General features: G+C 51.1%; 1 protein-coding gene across 1 annotated transcript in view; it reads left to right on the top strand.

Moving 5' to 3' along the window:
• Positions 1-9749, top strand: part of LOC132452701 (glycogen debranching enzyme-like) — a 26221-nt gene extending 16472 nt beyond the window's left edge. The window contains exons 18-33 of the mRNA XM_060045435.1: positions 32-144; positions 629-763; positions 1576-1706; positions 2172-2308; positions 2960-3093; positions 4038-4180; positions 4621-4723; positions 5154-5379; positions 5623-5734; positions 6290-6425; positions 7153-7265; positions 7476-7687; positions 8062-8159; positions 8553-8640; positions 8749-8882; positions 9244-9749. Coding sequence (XP_059901418.1) covers positions 32-144; positions 629-763; positions 1576-1706; positions 2172-2308; positions 2960-3093; positions 4038-4180; positions 4621-4723; positions 5154-5379; positions 5623-5734; positions 6290-6425; positions 7153-7265; positions 7476-7687; positions 8062-8159; positions 8553-8640; positions 8749-8882; positions 9244-9361 — 2133 coding nt within the window. The 3' untranslated portion in view covers positions 9362-9749. The remainder of the gene's footprint in view (positions 1-31; positions 145-628; positions 764-1575; positions 1707-2171; positions 2309-2959; positions 3094-4037; positions 4181-4620; positions 4724-5153; positions 5380-5622; positions 5735-6289; positions 6426-7152; positions 7266-7475; positions 7688-8061; positions 8160-8552; positions 8641-8748; positions 8883-9243) is intronic.
• Positions 9750-11107: the final 1358 nt, after the last annotated feature.

Raw genomic sequence — 11107 nt, 5'->3', positions numbered from 1 at the left:
GTATTAAGACGTGTGTGTCGCTGTTTCCCAGCTCAAAGACAGCGCGGTGGTGCGGCTGGCGGACGCCTCGGCTCAGGGCAGCCCAGAGTTCGCTCAGGAGATCGTGTTTGAGAAGCTCAGTCCCGGCAGCGTCATCGTCTTCAGGTGGATCAATTAACTCTTCTTTGTGCGTCGCCAAACAGAGGTGTGGAATGTTGCTTCCTGATTGGTTGAGGAGGTGCCTAGCGTGGTAGCTTAGCAGCAGTATGTCTTTGCGATACGCGCGTGTGCATGGGCGTGTGTGTTCGGTAGCTGCTGTGTCATCGTGGCACGTGGTTTTGAGGAACAGGTTTTTCAATATCCCTCCTTAACCTGTTCTGCTCCGTTCTCTGCTGATATTAGTGGCATTCATATTCAATGTTTCAGCACATGAGAGGTTCAGCTTTCTTCCTACAATCAATGTAATGGCTATGAAATCTAGACTGCTTACTCAAAAGATCCAAGTACTAATATTTTACATTTTGTAATATTTTATATTCTGTGTATATTTTGCAAAGGATTCATGCATTGTATAAATGCATGAATTTACTTTGGGAAACGTTTGTACATTTTGAGAGTAGAAGTCAGAATCTGATGTTCCTCCATGTAGGGTGAGTCTGGACCCAGGCTCCCAGGACATGGTGGGGGCCCTCAGGGGCCACCTGGCCCAGTTCAGCCCCCTCTACAGGACGGGGGCCCTGGTGGACGAGAGCCCCCCGGCGGTGCTCAACACGCCGCTCAGCAAGTACGCCAACACACCCTGGAGACACTGTGTGTGTGTGTGTGTGTGTGTGTGTGTGTGTGTGTGTGTGTGTGTGTGTGTGTGTGTGTGTGTGTCTGTGTGTGTGTGTGTGTGTGTGTGTGTGTGTGTGTGTGTGTGGGGGGGGGGGGGGTATGAACTGGAGTAGATATTATGTGACTATTTGGATCCATATTCTCACTAATACTGTGACTGATAGAGACACTATGATAACCCCTATGAAGGGTAATGAGTGAGACTGATGTCACTATGATAACCCCTATGAAGGGTAATGAGTGAGACTGATGTCACTATGATAACCCCTATGAAGGGTAATGAGTGTGACTGGTGTAGAGGCACTATGATAACCCCTATGAAGGGTAATGAGTGAGACTGATGTCACTATGATAGCCCCTATGAAGGGTAATGAGTGTGACTGGTGTAGAGCCACTATGATAACCCCTATGAAGGGTAATGAGTGAGACTGATGTCACTATGATAACCCCTATGAAGGGTAATGAGTGAGACTGCTGTCACTATGATAACCCCTATGAAGGGTAATGAGTGTGACTGGTGTAGAGGCACTATGATAGCCCCTATGGAGGGTAATGAGTGTGACTGGTGTAGAGGCACTATGATAGCCCCTATGAAGGGTAATGAGTGTGACTGGTGTAGAGGCACTATGATAGCCCCTATGGAGGGTAATGAGTGTGACTGGTGTAGAGGCACTATGATAGCCCCTATGAAGGGTAATGAGTGTGACTGGTGTAGAGCCGATAACCCCTATGAAGGGTAATGACTGTGTCCCTGTGTGTCAGGATCATGTCCACGCTGACGCTGGCTGACATGAACGTGCTCCTGTACCGCTGTGACGCCGAGGAGAGGGCTGAAGGGGGCGGTTGCTACAACGTGCCGTCCTGGGTGCCTCTCAAGTATGGTGGCTTGCAAGGTACGCAAAACTCCCCTACACCCGACCCGGTCCTCCGGCTGAGGGACCTGTGTTCTCTAGGAATCGTGATGTGATGAATTGATGAGGTGATGAAGTGAATGTTTGAGGAAACTGTGTTCTCAAGTGATCCTGTGGTGATGAAGTGATGAAGTGAATGTTTAGGGTTCTATTTTCTCCAGGGATCGTGTCGTGATGAAGTGAACGTTTGAGGGACCTGTGTTCTCAAGGGATCTTGTCGTGATAAAGTGATGAAGTGAATGTTTGAGGGATCTGTTTGTTCTCCAGGGATGGTGTGGTGATGAAGTGATGAAGGGATGAAGTGAAAGTTTGAGGGACCTGTTTTCTCCAGAGATCTTGCCGTGATAAAGTGATGAAGTGAATGTTTGAGGGATCTGTTTGTTCTCCAGGGATCATGTGGTGATGAAGTGATGAAGTGAGGGTTTGAGGGACCTGTTTGTACTTCAGGGATCGTGTCGGTGATGGCGGACGTCCGGCCGAAGAACGACCTGGGCCACCCCCTGTGCGACCACCTGAGGCAGGGCGACTGGCTCATGGACTACGTGGCCAACAGACTGCTGGCCCAGGAGGGCACTCTTCAGGAGGTCTTCTGCTCACAGTGCATGACAGGGATATAGGCTGGAGAGCAGTATGTAGCACGCCATCCCCTGCATCCATTATGTCTCGGAGATTTACACTTCACCCGCATAGGAGGAAAATGCAAAGGTTTAGTTACAATACAACAAAACGGGTGCACTCTCACCTAGAGAGCTTTACATAACCAACCAGTAGAATGAGTCTTAAGCATTGTTTTTTGTTGTTGCCCCCCAGCCATGCTGCTAACGCCTCTATCATTAGGTGGAGACAGAAAGTGCTCGGGTTTCACCTCTCATTGTGAGGAAGAGGAGGGACACTCCCAGGGCGACTGGTCCTCTAAGGGCCCAGTGGGACCTACTCTGGCACCGGGATGTTTGACAAAGACTTAAAGTTGGCCTTTCACTTACCAACTGTCAAAAGTTTCCTCCATCAGAAGCTTCCTCACTGTTTAAAGGCCCTCAATTACGTTATCCCAGGAGATGTCCTCCAGAGGAGATGTGGAGGTTCTCTAACCCCTGGAGCCTCCAGAGGAGATGCGTGTGGAGGTTCTCTCATGCCCTCTGCTCCAGAGGAGATGTGTGTGGATGTTCTCTAACCCCCTCTGCTCCAGAGGACATGCGTGTGGAGGTTCTCTGACGCCCTCTGCCCGGGTTCCTCAGGTGGGCCGCTGGTTCCAGGCCATGTTTGACTACCTGAGGCACGCCCCGCGCTACCTGGTGCCCTGCTACTTCGACGCCATCGTGCTGGGGGCCTACACCACCGCCCTGGACCACGTCTTCCGCCAGATGTCCCGGTCAGTGGAGCGGCGTCTTCTCTGAGGACTGGCTGCTCTTGGTTCAGGACAGGCTGCAGCTTAACAAACTAGTTCATTAAAAGAAGCATTGGCAGACAGAGCCGGTCGATCTCCCTCATCAAGACAGGACCCATTAGGACCCGGGAGCGAGCCCTTTAATGGACCCCACCGTAGTCCCTTCATGAGGTCCTTCTTAGGTCTGTGATGGGTGTGGATCGGGTGAGTGGGTCTGAGTGGGTCTGAGTGGGTCTTGGTGGGTCTGAGTGGGTCTCAGTGGGTCTCAGTGGGTCTCAGTGGGTCTCAGTGGGTCTGAGTGGGTCTGAGTGGGTCTCAGTGGGTCTCAGTGGGTCTCAGTGGGTTTGAGTGGGTCTTGGTGGGTCTGAGTGGGTCTCAGTGGGTCTGAGTGGGTCTCACGGGGTCTCAGTGTGTCTTAGTGGGTCTTTGTGGGTCTGAGTGGGTCTGAGTGGGTCTGAGTGGGTCTGAGTGGGTCTCAGTGGGTCTGAGGGGGTCTCAGGGGGTCTGAGTGGGTCTGAGTGGGTCTCAGTGGGTCTGAGTGGGTCTCAGTGGGTCTGAGTGGGTCTGAGTGGGTCTGAGTGGGTCTCAGTGGGTCTGAGTGGGTCTGAGTGGGTCTGAGTGGGTCTGAGTGTGTCTGAGTGGGTCTGAGTGGGTCTCAGTGGGTCTGAGTGGGTCTCAGTGGGTCTGAGTGTGTCTGGGTGGGTCTGAGTGGGTCTCAGTGGGTCTGGGTGGGTCCAAGTGGGTCTCATGGGTCTGAGTGGGTCTCAGTGGGTCAGAGTCGGTCTTAGGGGGTTCTCAGTTGGTCTGAGTGTGTCTGGGTGGGTCTAAGTGGGTCCCATGGGTCTCAGTGGGTCTCATAGGTCTGAGGGGGTCTTTGTGGGTCTGAGTGCGTCTCAGTGGGTCTGAGGGGGTCTGCTTTGTGTCTGCAGCTTCGTGCAGAGCGGCTCCAGCCTGGTGAAGCAGCTGGCGCTGGGCTCGGTCCAAATGTGCGGGGCGGGGCTCTTCGAGGCCCTCCCCCCCCTGTCGCCGGGCGTCGCCGACGTGCCGCAGCGCTGTGTGTCCCTGGCAGCAGGTGGGTTCTGTTGTACCGCCCGTATGCCCGGTCCGCTTTCTGGTGGACCTCAGCGCCAACCATCAGCCAGAAGTTCATGTCCTGTAGACCATTACCTTCTTTGATGTGTCGTCATAGTAACCTTACCCACAGACCCAGTCCAACCCAACGGAAACTTACCGGGACTCGCTTTTAAACAATAATAGGAATAGGATTCGATTCGCAATCCCTTCACTTACAAGGAGCTGTACTGGGGGTTTTCTTACTGAGTCCTTCATATACCTTAACGCCTGCAGGAGACTATTATCTCCATTTAACACCTAAACTGTGTCACCATGTTGTCGGCGAGTGAGCACTATGTGGGGGTCTGTTTGGGTCTGTGGGGATGACCTCCTCAGAGAGTGAGCGTTATGTGGGGGTCTATGGGAATGACCTTGTCACGGTGTTGTTGCCCCTCGCAGGCCTCCCCCACTTCTCCTCCGGGGTTTTCCGATGCTGGGGCCGGGACACCTTCATCTCCCTCAGGGGCCTCCTGCTGCTAACCGGCCGACACCTGGAGGCAAGGTGAGGGTCCCCATGGCAACGGCAGCCTCTGATAGGACGGAGACCCTCAGTATTTATACTGATCAGGATATTCTGCTGCTATTAATTTCTCTCGCGTCGTTCTCGTGCTTTCTGCCCAGCTTGTGAGTCACGGACTGACTCCTGTAAAACATTGTAACGACTCCTGTAAAACAATGTAAAGACTCCTGTAAAACAATGTAAAGAATCGTGCAAAACATTGTAAAGTCTCCTTTAAAACATTGTAAAGACTCCTGTAAAACAGTGTAAAGACTCCTGTAAAACAGTGTAAAGACTCCTGTAAAACAGTGTAAAGACTCCTGTAAAACAGTGTAGACCAGATGTAGTGACGGCGAGTGCTGACTCCAATGAGCTGTGTTGCATGGTCAGACATGACGTGGGTGGTCCCATGAGCTGCAGCGTCTCCCCCCAGGAACATGATCCTGGCCTTCGCGGGGACCCTGCGCTACGGGCTGATCCCCAACCTGCTGGGCCAGGGCGCGGCCGCGCGCTACAACTCCCGGGACGCGGTGTGGTGGTGGCTGCAGTGCGTCCAGGACTACTGCACCCTGGTGCCCCGCGGCACCGACATCCTGCGCTGCCCGGTGTCCAGGATGTACCCCACCAACACGTCCCAGCCCCAGCCCGCCGGGGCCTGGGTACGGACCCCGAGACACACACACACACACACACACACACAAGCACACATGCATGCACGCACGCACACACACACACACATTCACATACTCCTGATACACACACACACACACACACACACACACACAAACACACACACACACATGCACACATTCCTGATACATACACACACACACACACACACACACTCACACACTCACGGTCTGATCCGGGGGGGTCTCTGACCCGGGGTGGTCTTCTTGCAGGACCAGCCCCTGCACGACGTGGTCCATGAGGCGCTGCAGCGACACATGCAGGGCATCCAGTTCCTGGAGCACGACGCCGGGCCGCAGACCGACCGCAACATGAGCAGCCAGGGTACGGCCCCCGCAGCTCCGCTGCACTGTAGAGGGTTCACTGTAGAGGGTTCACTGTGTAGAGTGTTCACTGCAGAGTGTTCACTGTAGAGGGTCCACTGTAGAGTAATCAATGTGTAGAGTATTCACTGTCGAGTATTCACTGTATTCACTGCAGTGTTCAGTTGTTCACTGTATTCATTGTAGATTATTCACTGTAGAGTATTCACTATGTAGAGTATTCACTGTAGAGTAATCACTGTGTAGAGTATTCACTGTTGAGTATTCACTGTAGATTATTCACTGTAAAGTATTCACTGTGTAGAGTATTCACTGTAGAGTATTCACTTTAGTGTCTTCGGTTTAGCTCTTCCCGTTAGGGTACTGCTCGTGTCATTAGGCCCATGGGATAGGGCAGGCCGTGCAGCTAGATGAAAGTCTCTGTATCGGTTACCTGAAGAACAAAGGCCCTCTGTTAGCTCCACCCCGGCCTGCTCCAGCGATACCGAAGCAACTCCGTCGAGCGGAGCCTTCTGATTGGTTCTGGTGGTTCACCGCAGTGTGCCGCCCTCCGCAGGGTTCCACGTGGAGGCCGGTGTGGACCAGGACACCGGCTTCGTCTCCGGAGGAAACCGCTACAACTGCGGAACCTGGATGGACAAGATGGGCGAGAGCGAGAAGGCCCGCAACAAGGGGGTCCCGGCCACGCCCAGGTGGGAATGTTGTCTAGAGAGCCTCTGAACCAAACCCTCATGTTGTCTAGAGAGACACTGAACCCAAGCCCTCATGTTGTCTAGAGAGACACTGAACCCAAAACCTCATGTTGTCTAGAGAGACACTGAACCCAAACCCTCATGTTGTCTAGAGAGACACTGAACCCAAACCCTCATGTTGTCTAGAGAGACACTGAACCCAAACCCTCATGTTGTCTAGAGAGACACTGAACCAAACCCTCATGTTGTCTAGAGAGACACTGAACCCAAACCCTCATGTTGTCTAGAGAGACACTGAACCCAAACCCTCCTGTTGTCTAGAGAGACACTGAACCAAACCCTCCTGTTGTCTAGAGAGACACTGAACCGAAACCCTCATGTTGTCTAGAGAGACACTGAACCCAAACCCTCATGTTGTCTAGAGAGACACTGAACCAAACCCTCATGTTGTCTAGAGAGACACTGAACCCAAACCCTCCTGTTGTCTAGAGAGACACTGAACCCAAACCCTCATGTTGTCTAGAGAGACACTGGACCCAAACCCTCATGTTGTCTAGAGAGACACTGAACCCAAACCCTCATGTTGTCTAGAGAGACACTGGACCCAAACCCTCATGTTGTCTAGAGAGACACTGAACCAAACCCTCCTGTTGTCTAGAGAGACACTGAACCCAAACCCTCATGTTGTCTAGAGAGACACTGAACCAAACCCTAATTTGTGGTACAGGGACGGCTCGGCGGTAGAGATGGTGGGCCTGTGTAAGTCCACACTGCGCTGGCTGGTGACGCTCCATGGAGAAGGGCTGTTCCCCCACGCCACCGTCACCATCCGCAGGGAAGGTAGGACACCTGCTGCGCCCGTTGCAGTGGGAAAGGGGGTGTGAAGAAGAGCACGGCTGTTACAATGCATACTGTGCGGCGCTGTCACCAAATATATTAAATTCAAATACGAATTTGAATTGGGAAAAATTCCCGAGCGAGGGGAAACCCCTGAGCGAGGAGAAACGCGTCTAGCGCCGTGAATCCAGCGTCCCGCCGTCTGTCCCCCAGGCCGCGACCTGTCGGTGCCGTACGCCGAGTGGGACCGCAAGATCCAGGAGAACTTTGAGCGGCTCTTCCACGTGTCCCCGGACCCCCTCAGCCCCGGCGACGCCCACCCCCACCTGGTCCACAAGAGGGGCATCTACAAGGACAGCTGTGGGGCCTCCAGCCCCTGGTGTGACTACCAGCTGAGGCCCAACTTCACCATCGCCATGGTGGTGGTAGGTGGCGTGTGTGTGTGTGTGTGCGTGTGTGTGTGTGTGTGTGTGTGTGTGTGTGTGTGTGTGTGTGTGTGTGTCTGTGTGTGTAACTATTTGCTACCATTTGCTACTATTACTGTTTCCTATAGTATAGATAATAACTAAGAGTTCTCAGTGTCTTTGTGTCTTCAGATGTGCGGTATGTGTACGGTTGCAAGTCCGTCCACTGTCATAGCATTACTCCCACCTAAAATCATGTATGTGTGTGTGTGAGTGTGTGTGTGCGGGCATGTGTGTGTGTGTGTGTGTGTGTGTGTGTGTGTGTGTGTGTGTGTGTGTGTGTGTGTGTGTGTGTGTGTGTGTGTGTGTGTGTGTGTGTGTGTGTGTGTGTGTAGGCTCCAGAGCTGTTCACCGTGGAGAAGGCGTGGGAGGCTCTGGGCGTGGCGGAGGAGAAGTTGCTGGGGCCGCTGGGCATGAAGACCCTGGACCCAGAGTAGGTGGTCCTCCTGCTTTCCGCTGACCCCCTCGTACAGAAGGTGTCGACGTCCCCTGACCTGCCTGGGATGTCACGCATGCCTGTGAGGTCACACGTATATTATACCACCGGGTCTGAGTGTGATTAGCCGTTACAATCTGCCTCTTCTGATCACAAGTGGGCGTGTCCACCTAGATGTATGTCGGAAAGATGAGCAACGTTTCCTACAGGGTAGGCTGGTAGACTGGGGATGTATCAGTCATAAATATAGGTGGACATTCCAGCTTTTTTTTGTCAGAAAAGTTATATTTTCAAAACGGCTTGTAACGGCTAATAACACTCACACCTGGTGGTATAATACGTCCCCTTTGTGTATATATAAGTCCTCCTGAATGTTCCCCTTGGTTGCAGTGATATGGTGTACTGCGGCGTCTACGACAATGAGCTGGATAACGACAACTTTAACCTCGCTAGGGGCTTCAACTACCACCAGGGTCCGGTGAGTGAAGCCGCTCTGGTCGCCTTCTTCAACAGACGGAGATGTTTGTGGTGGGAGCTGGATTGATGATCGGGTCATTGTTCTCCGTTGTTCGTATTTCTTTTCCAGGAATGGGTGTGGCCTGTGGGTTACTTCTTACGTGCCAAACTCTATTTCGCCAAGAAGATGGGCCAAGAGACGTATGAGAACACCGTTCACATGGTGAAGAACGTCCTGTCGCGCCATAGTGTCCACCTGGAGAGGTAATATTAATCCATTCCTCATCATATTCACCCTCTCTCACCGCTCCGCTTTTTAACAGACAGAACTACAGGTTACCTTACGTCTGTGTAACAGACTCGCTCTAGCCAGGGAATCGCCCTCCCGTTGAGTTTGGTCTGCAGATACAATGAGAGGACGTGAAGTTAGAAACAAGGCGTGTTTGATTAGAAACAACGCAGATTATAACCTGGCTTGAAGACATGGCGGCTGCTTGCTTCAGGGTTAGGGTTAGGGTAAAGCAGCCCAGGGGTTGACCTCTTGGTGCGGTCTCCTGAGACGTGAGGCTTCGTCGGTCTCTAGTCTCTCGTGTCGTGACCAATCCCTCTCTCTCTCTCTCTGAAGGTCTTCGTGGAAGGGGCTCCCAGAGCTGACCAATGAGAACGGCCAGTACTGCCCCTTCAGCTGTGAGTCCCAGGCCTGGTCCCTCGCCACAATCCTGGAGGTCCTCTACGACCTGTGAGCCCTCCGCGCCCCAGGAGACGGCTCCTCGCCTGCCCCAGGACCAGGGCTCACTCCCTGGGTCACCTCATGATCCGTAGGGATGCTCCTGGTGGAGGAGGGTCTGGCCTCCATTGAACCTGGTGAGCATGGGACTCCCCAACGAGACGGATCCAGTGGGTCACCCCCCTACGGTCCACGATGGAGAAGAACCAGCATCCTCTCAAAGACATCACCTGGAGAATCAAGACCAATGCAAGGAAGAGCTTTGGAATTGCATATTGCTGTGTGTTGTTGACTCAGTGTCTTATAATTATTATAATTTAATATTTATAATATATATATATATAGAATACACAATGAATCCCAGTCGTCATAGTGGTGATACTTCAATAAACATGTGGTCTGTATGTTTCGTCTGGACTGGACTTCTCTCTGACCTGTCTTACTACATGTAAAGACGGTGATGTCATATTATTTTAAGGCTAACCCTCTTATTTAGCACATTTTAAGAATATTGTTGTTGTTTAACGGGAAGGAAGGATGGGGCTGGCTTCAGGGTCTGGAGCCGGTCATGATAATATTAATAATGGTCATGGTTGTTTATTCTGTGTTGATGTAAATGTATTTTGCACACACGTTATTCATACCCAATTACTATTTTGATGATTAATATTATTTTCATTTTAAGATAAATATAATCAAAGTACAAAGGCAACACATGTTTCTGCTGTTAGGATTGTGAGGCCGGGGCACCTCCATTATTCTGACTGGGGCCCCTGGTTGGCAGGGCCCAGGGGCAGGAGGAGGTCGTAAAGAGTGACTGCAGTCAAAGGACTTAAAGACAACACGTTGCGGTCTACCAGTAGGTTCAAGGATCATTAGTGGCTTTAAAGTCACACATTGGAATAGAAAGTCATACTAGTCAGTCAGTCTTGTTAAAGGAACACACAGAGAACAGCTTTTAATGATGAACAGACTATACTCACTTTTTATTAGCCTATATATAGTCCTGCCATGGATGCAAAAAGGAAATGGTGAGAATCAGAGTTGATTGTGGAATATTCTCCATCTGTCCCTTCTGCTAAAGCCAATCCTAATAAGTAATTAAAAGGGGATATACTCACATGGTGCCTGTTGTTATCGTTGTAAATAAAAAACGAATGAATTGGCGCTGAGCAACGGTTTACGACGATGCTTAATATGTTTTGCAAACAAGACCTAAACAAGCCAGGTAATGGTTATGTAAACTAATTACCGCCTTATAGGTTATAGTTCATGTATAAATAATATATCATATAATACAGGTTATAGGTTTATTGGTTTGCCTGCTTATGGTATAAAGTCCAGACGGCGTGGAGAGGTCGTGGCAGTAAAACCCGATTTATTACTGTCTCGAAATGAATATTCATGAGCAAGCTGCAACCTTTGCGGGTTCCAGAAATGTCAATGTATAAAAATGAAAATAAAGTTGATAACGGGGAGCTTTCCGTGGACCCAAGAATCATCTGATCCCCATCGGCTCCTGCTAAAGCCACACATGCGTCAATATTCATTATATCTTAACTTCCATTATTGTGTATTGAAGATGCAGAACTCTTTCAGTTCTGATTAGTTCGCCTGATCTTTTATTCTCTGATAAATACATCCGCACCACAAAGTGCGTTCTTTAACTGAAAGTAGAACCTCTCTTCTGACCCCTGCAGCCTAGAGTCCGGAGTCCTAACACACAGCCTGGTGGTCTGACACACACACAGCCTGGTCTGTT

Source organism: Gadus macrocephalus, chromosome 23, assembly GCF_031168955.1.
Source record: "Gadus macrocephalus chromosome 23, ASM3116895v1".
NCBI classification, from domain to species: Eukaryota; Metazoa; Chordata; class Actinopteri; order Gadiformes; family Gadidae; genus Gadus; species Gadus macrocephalus.
This window is presented reverse-complemented; position numbering and strand designations above follow the sequence as displayed.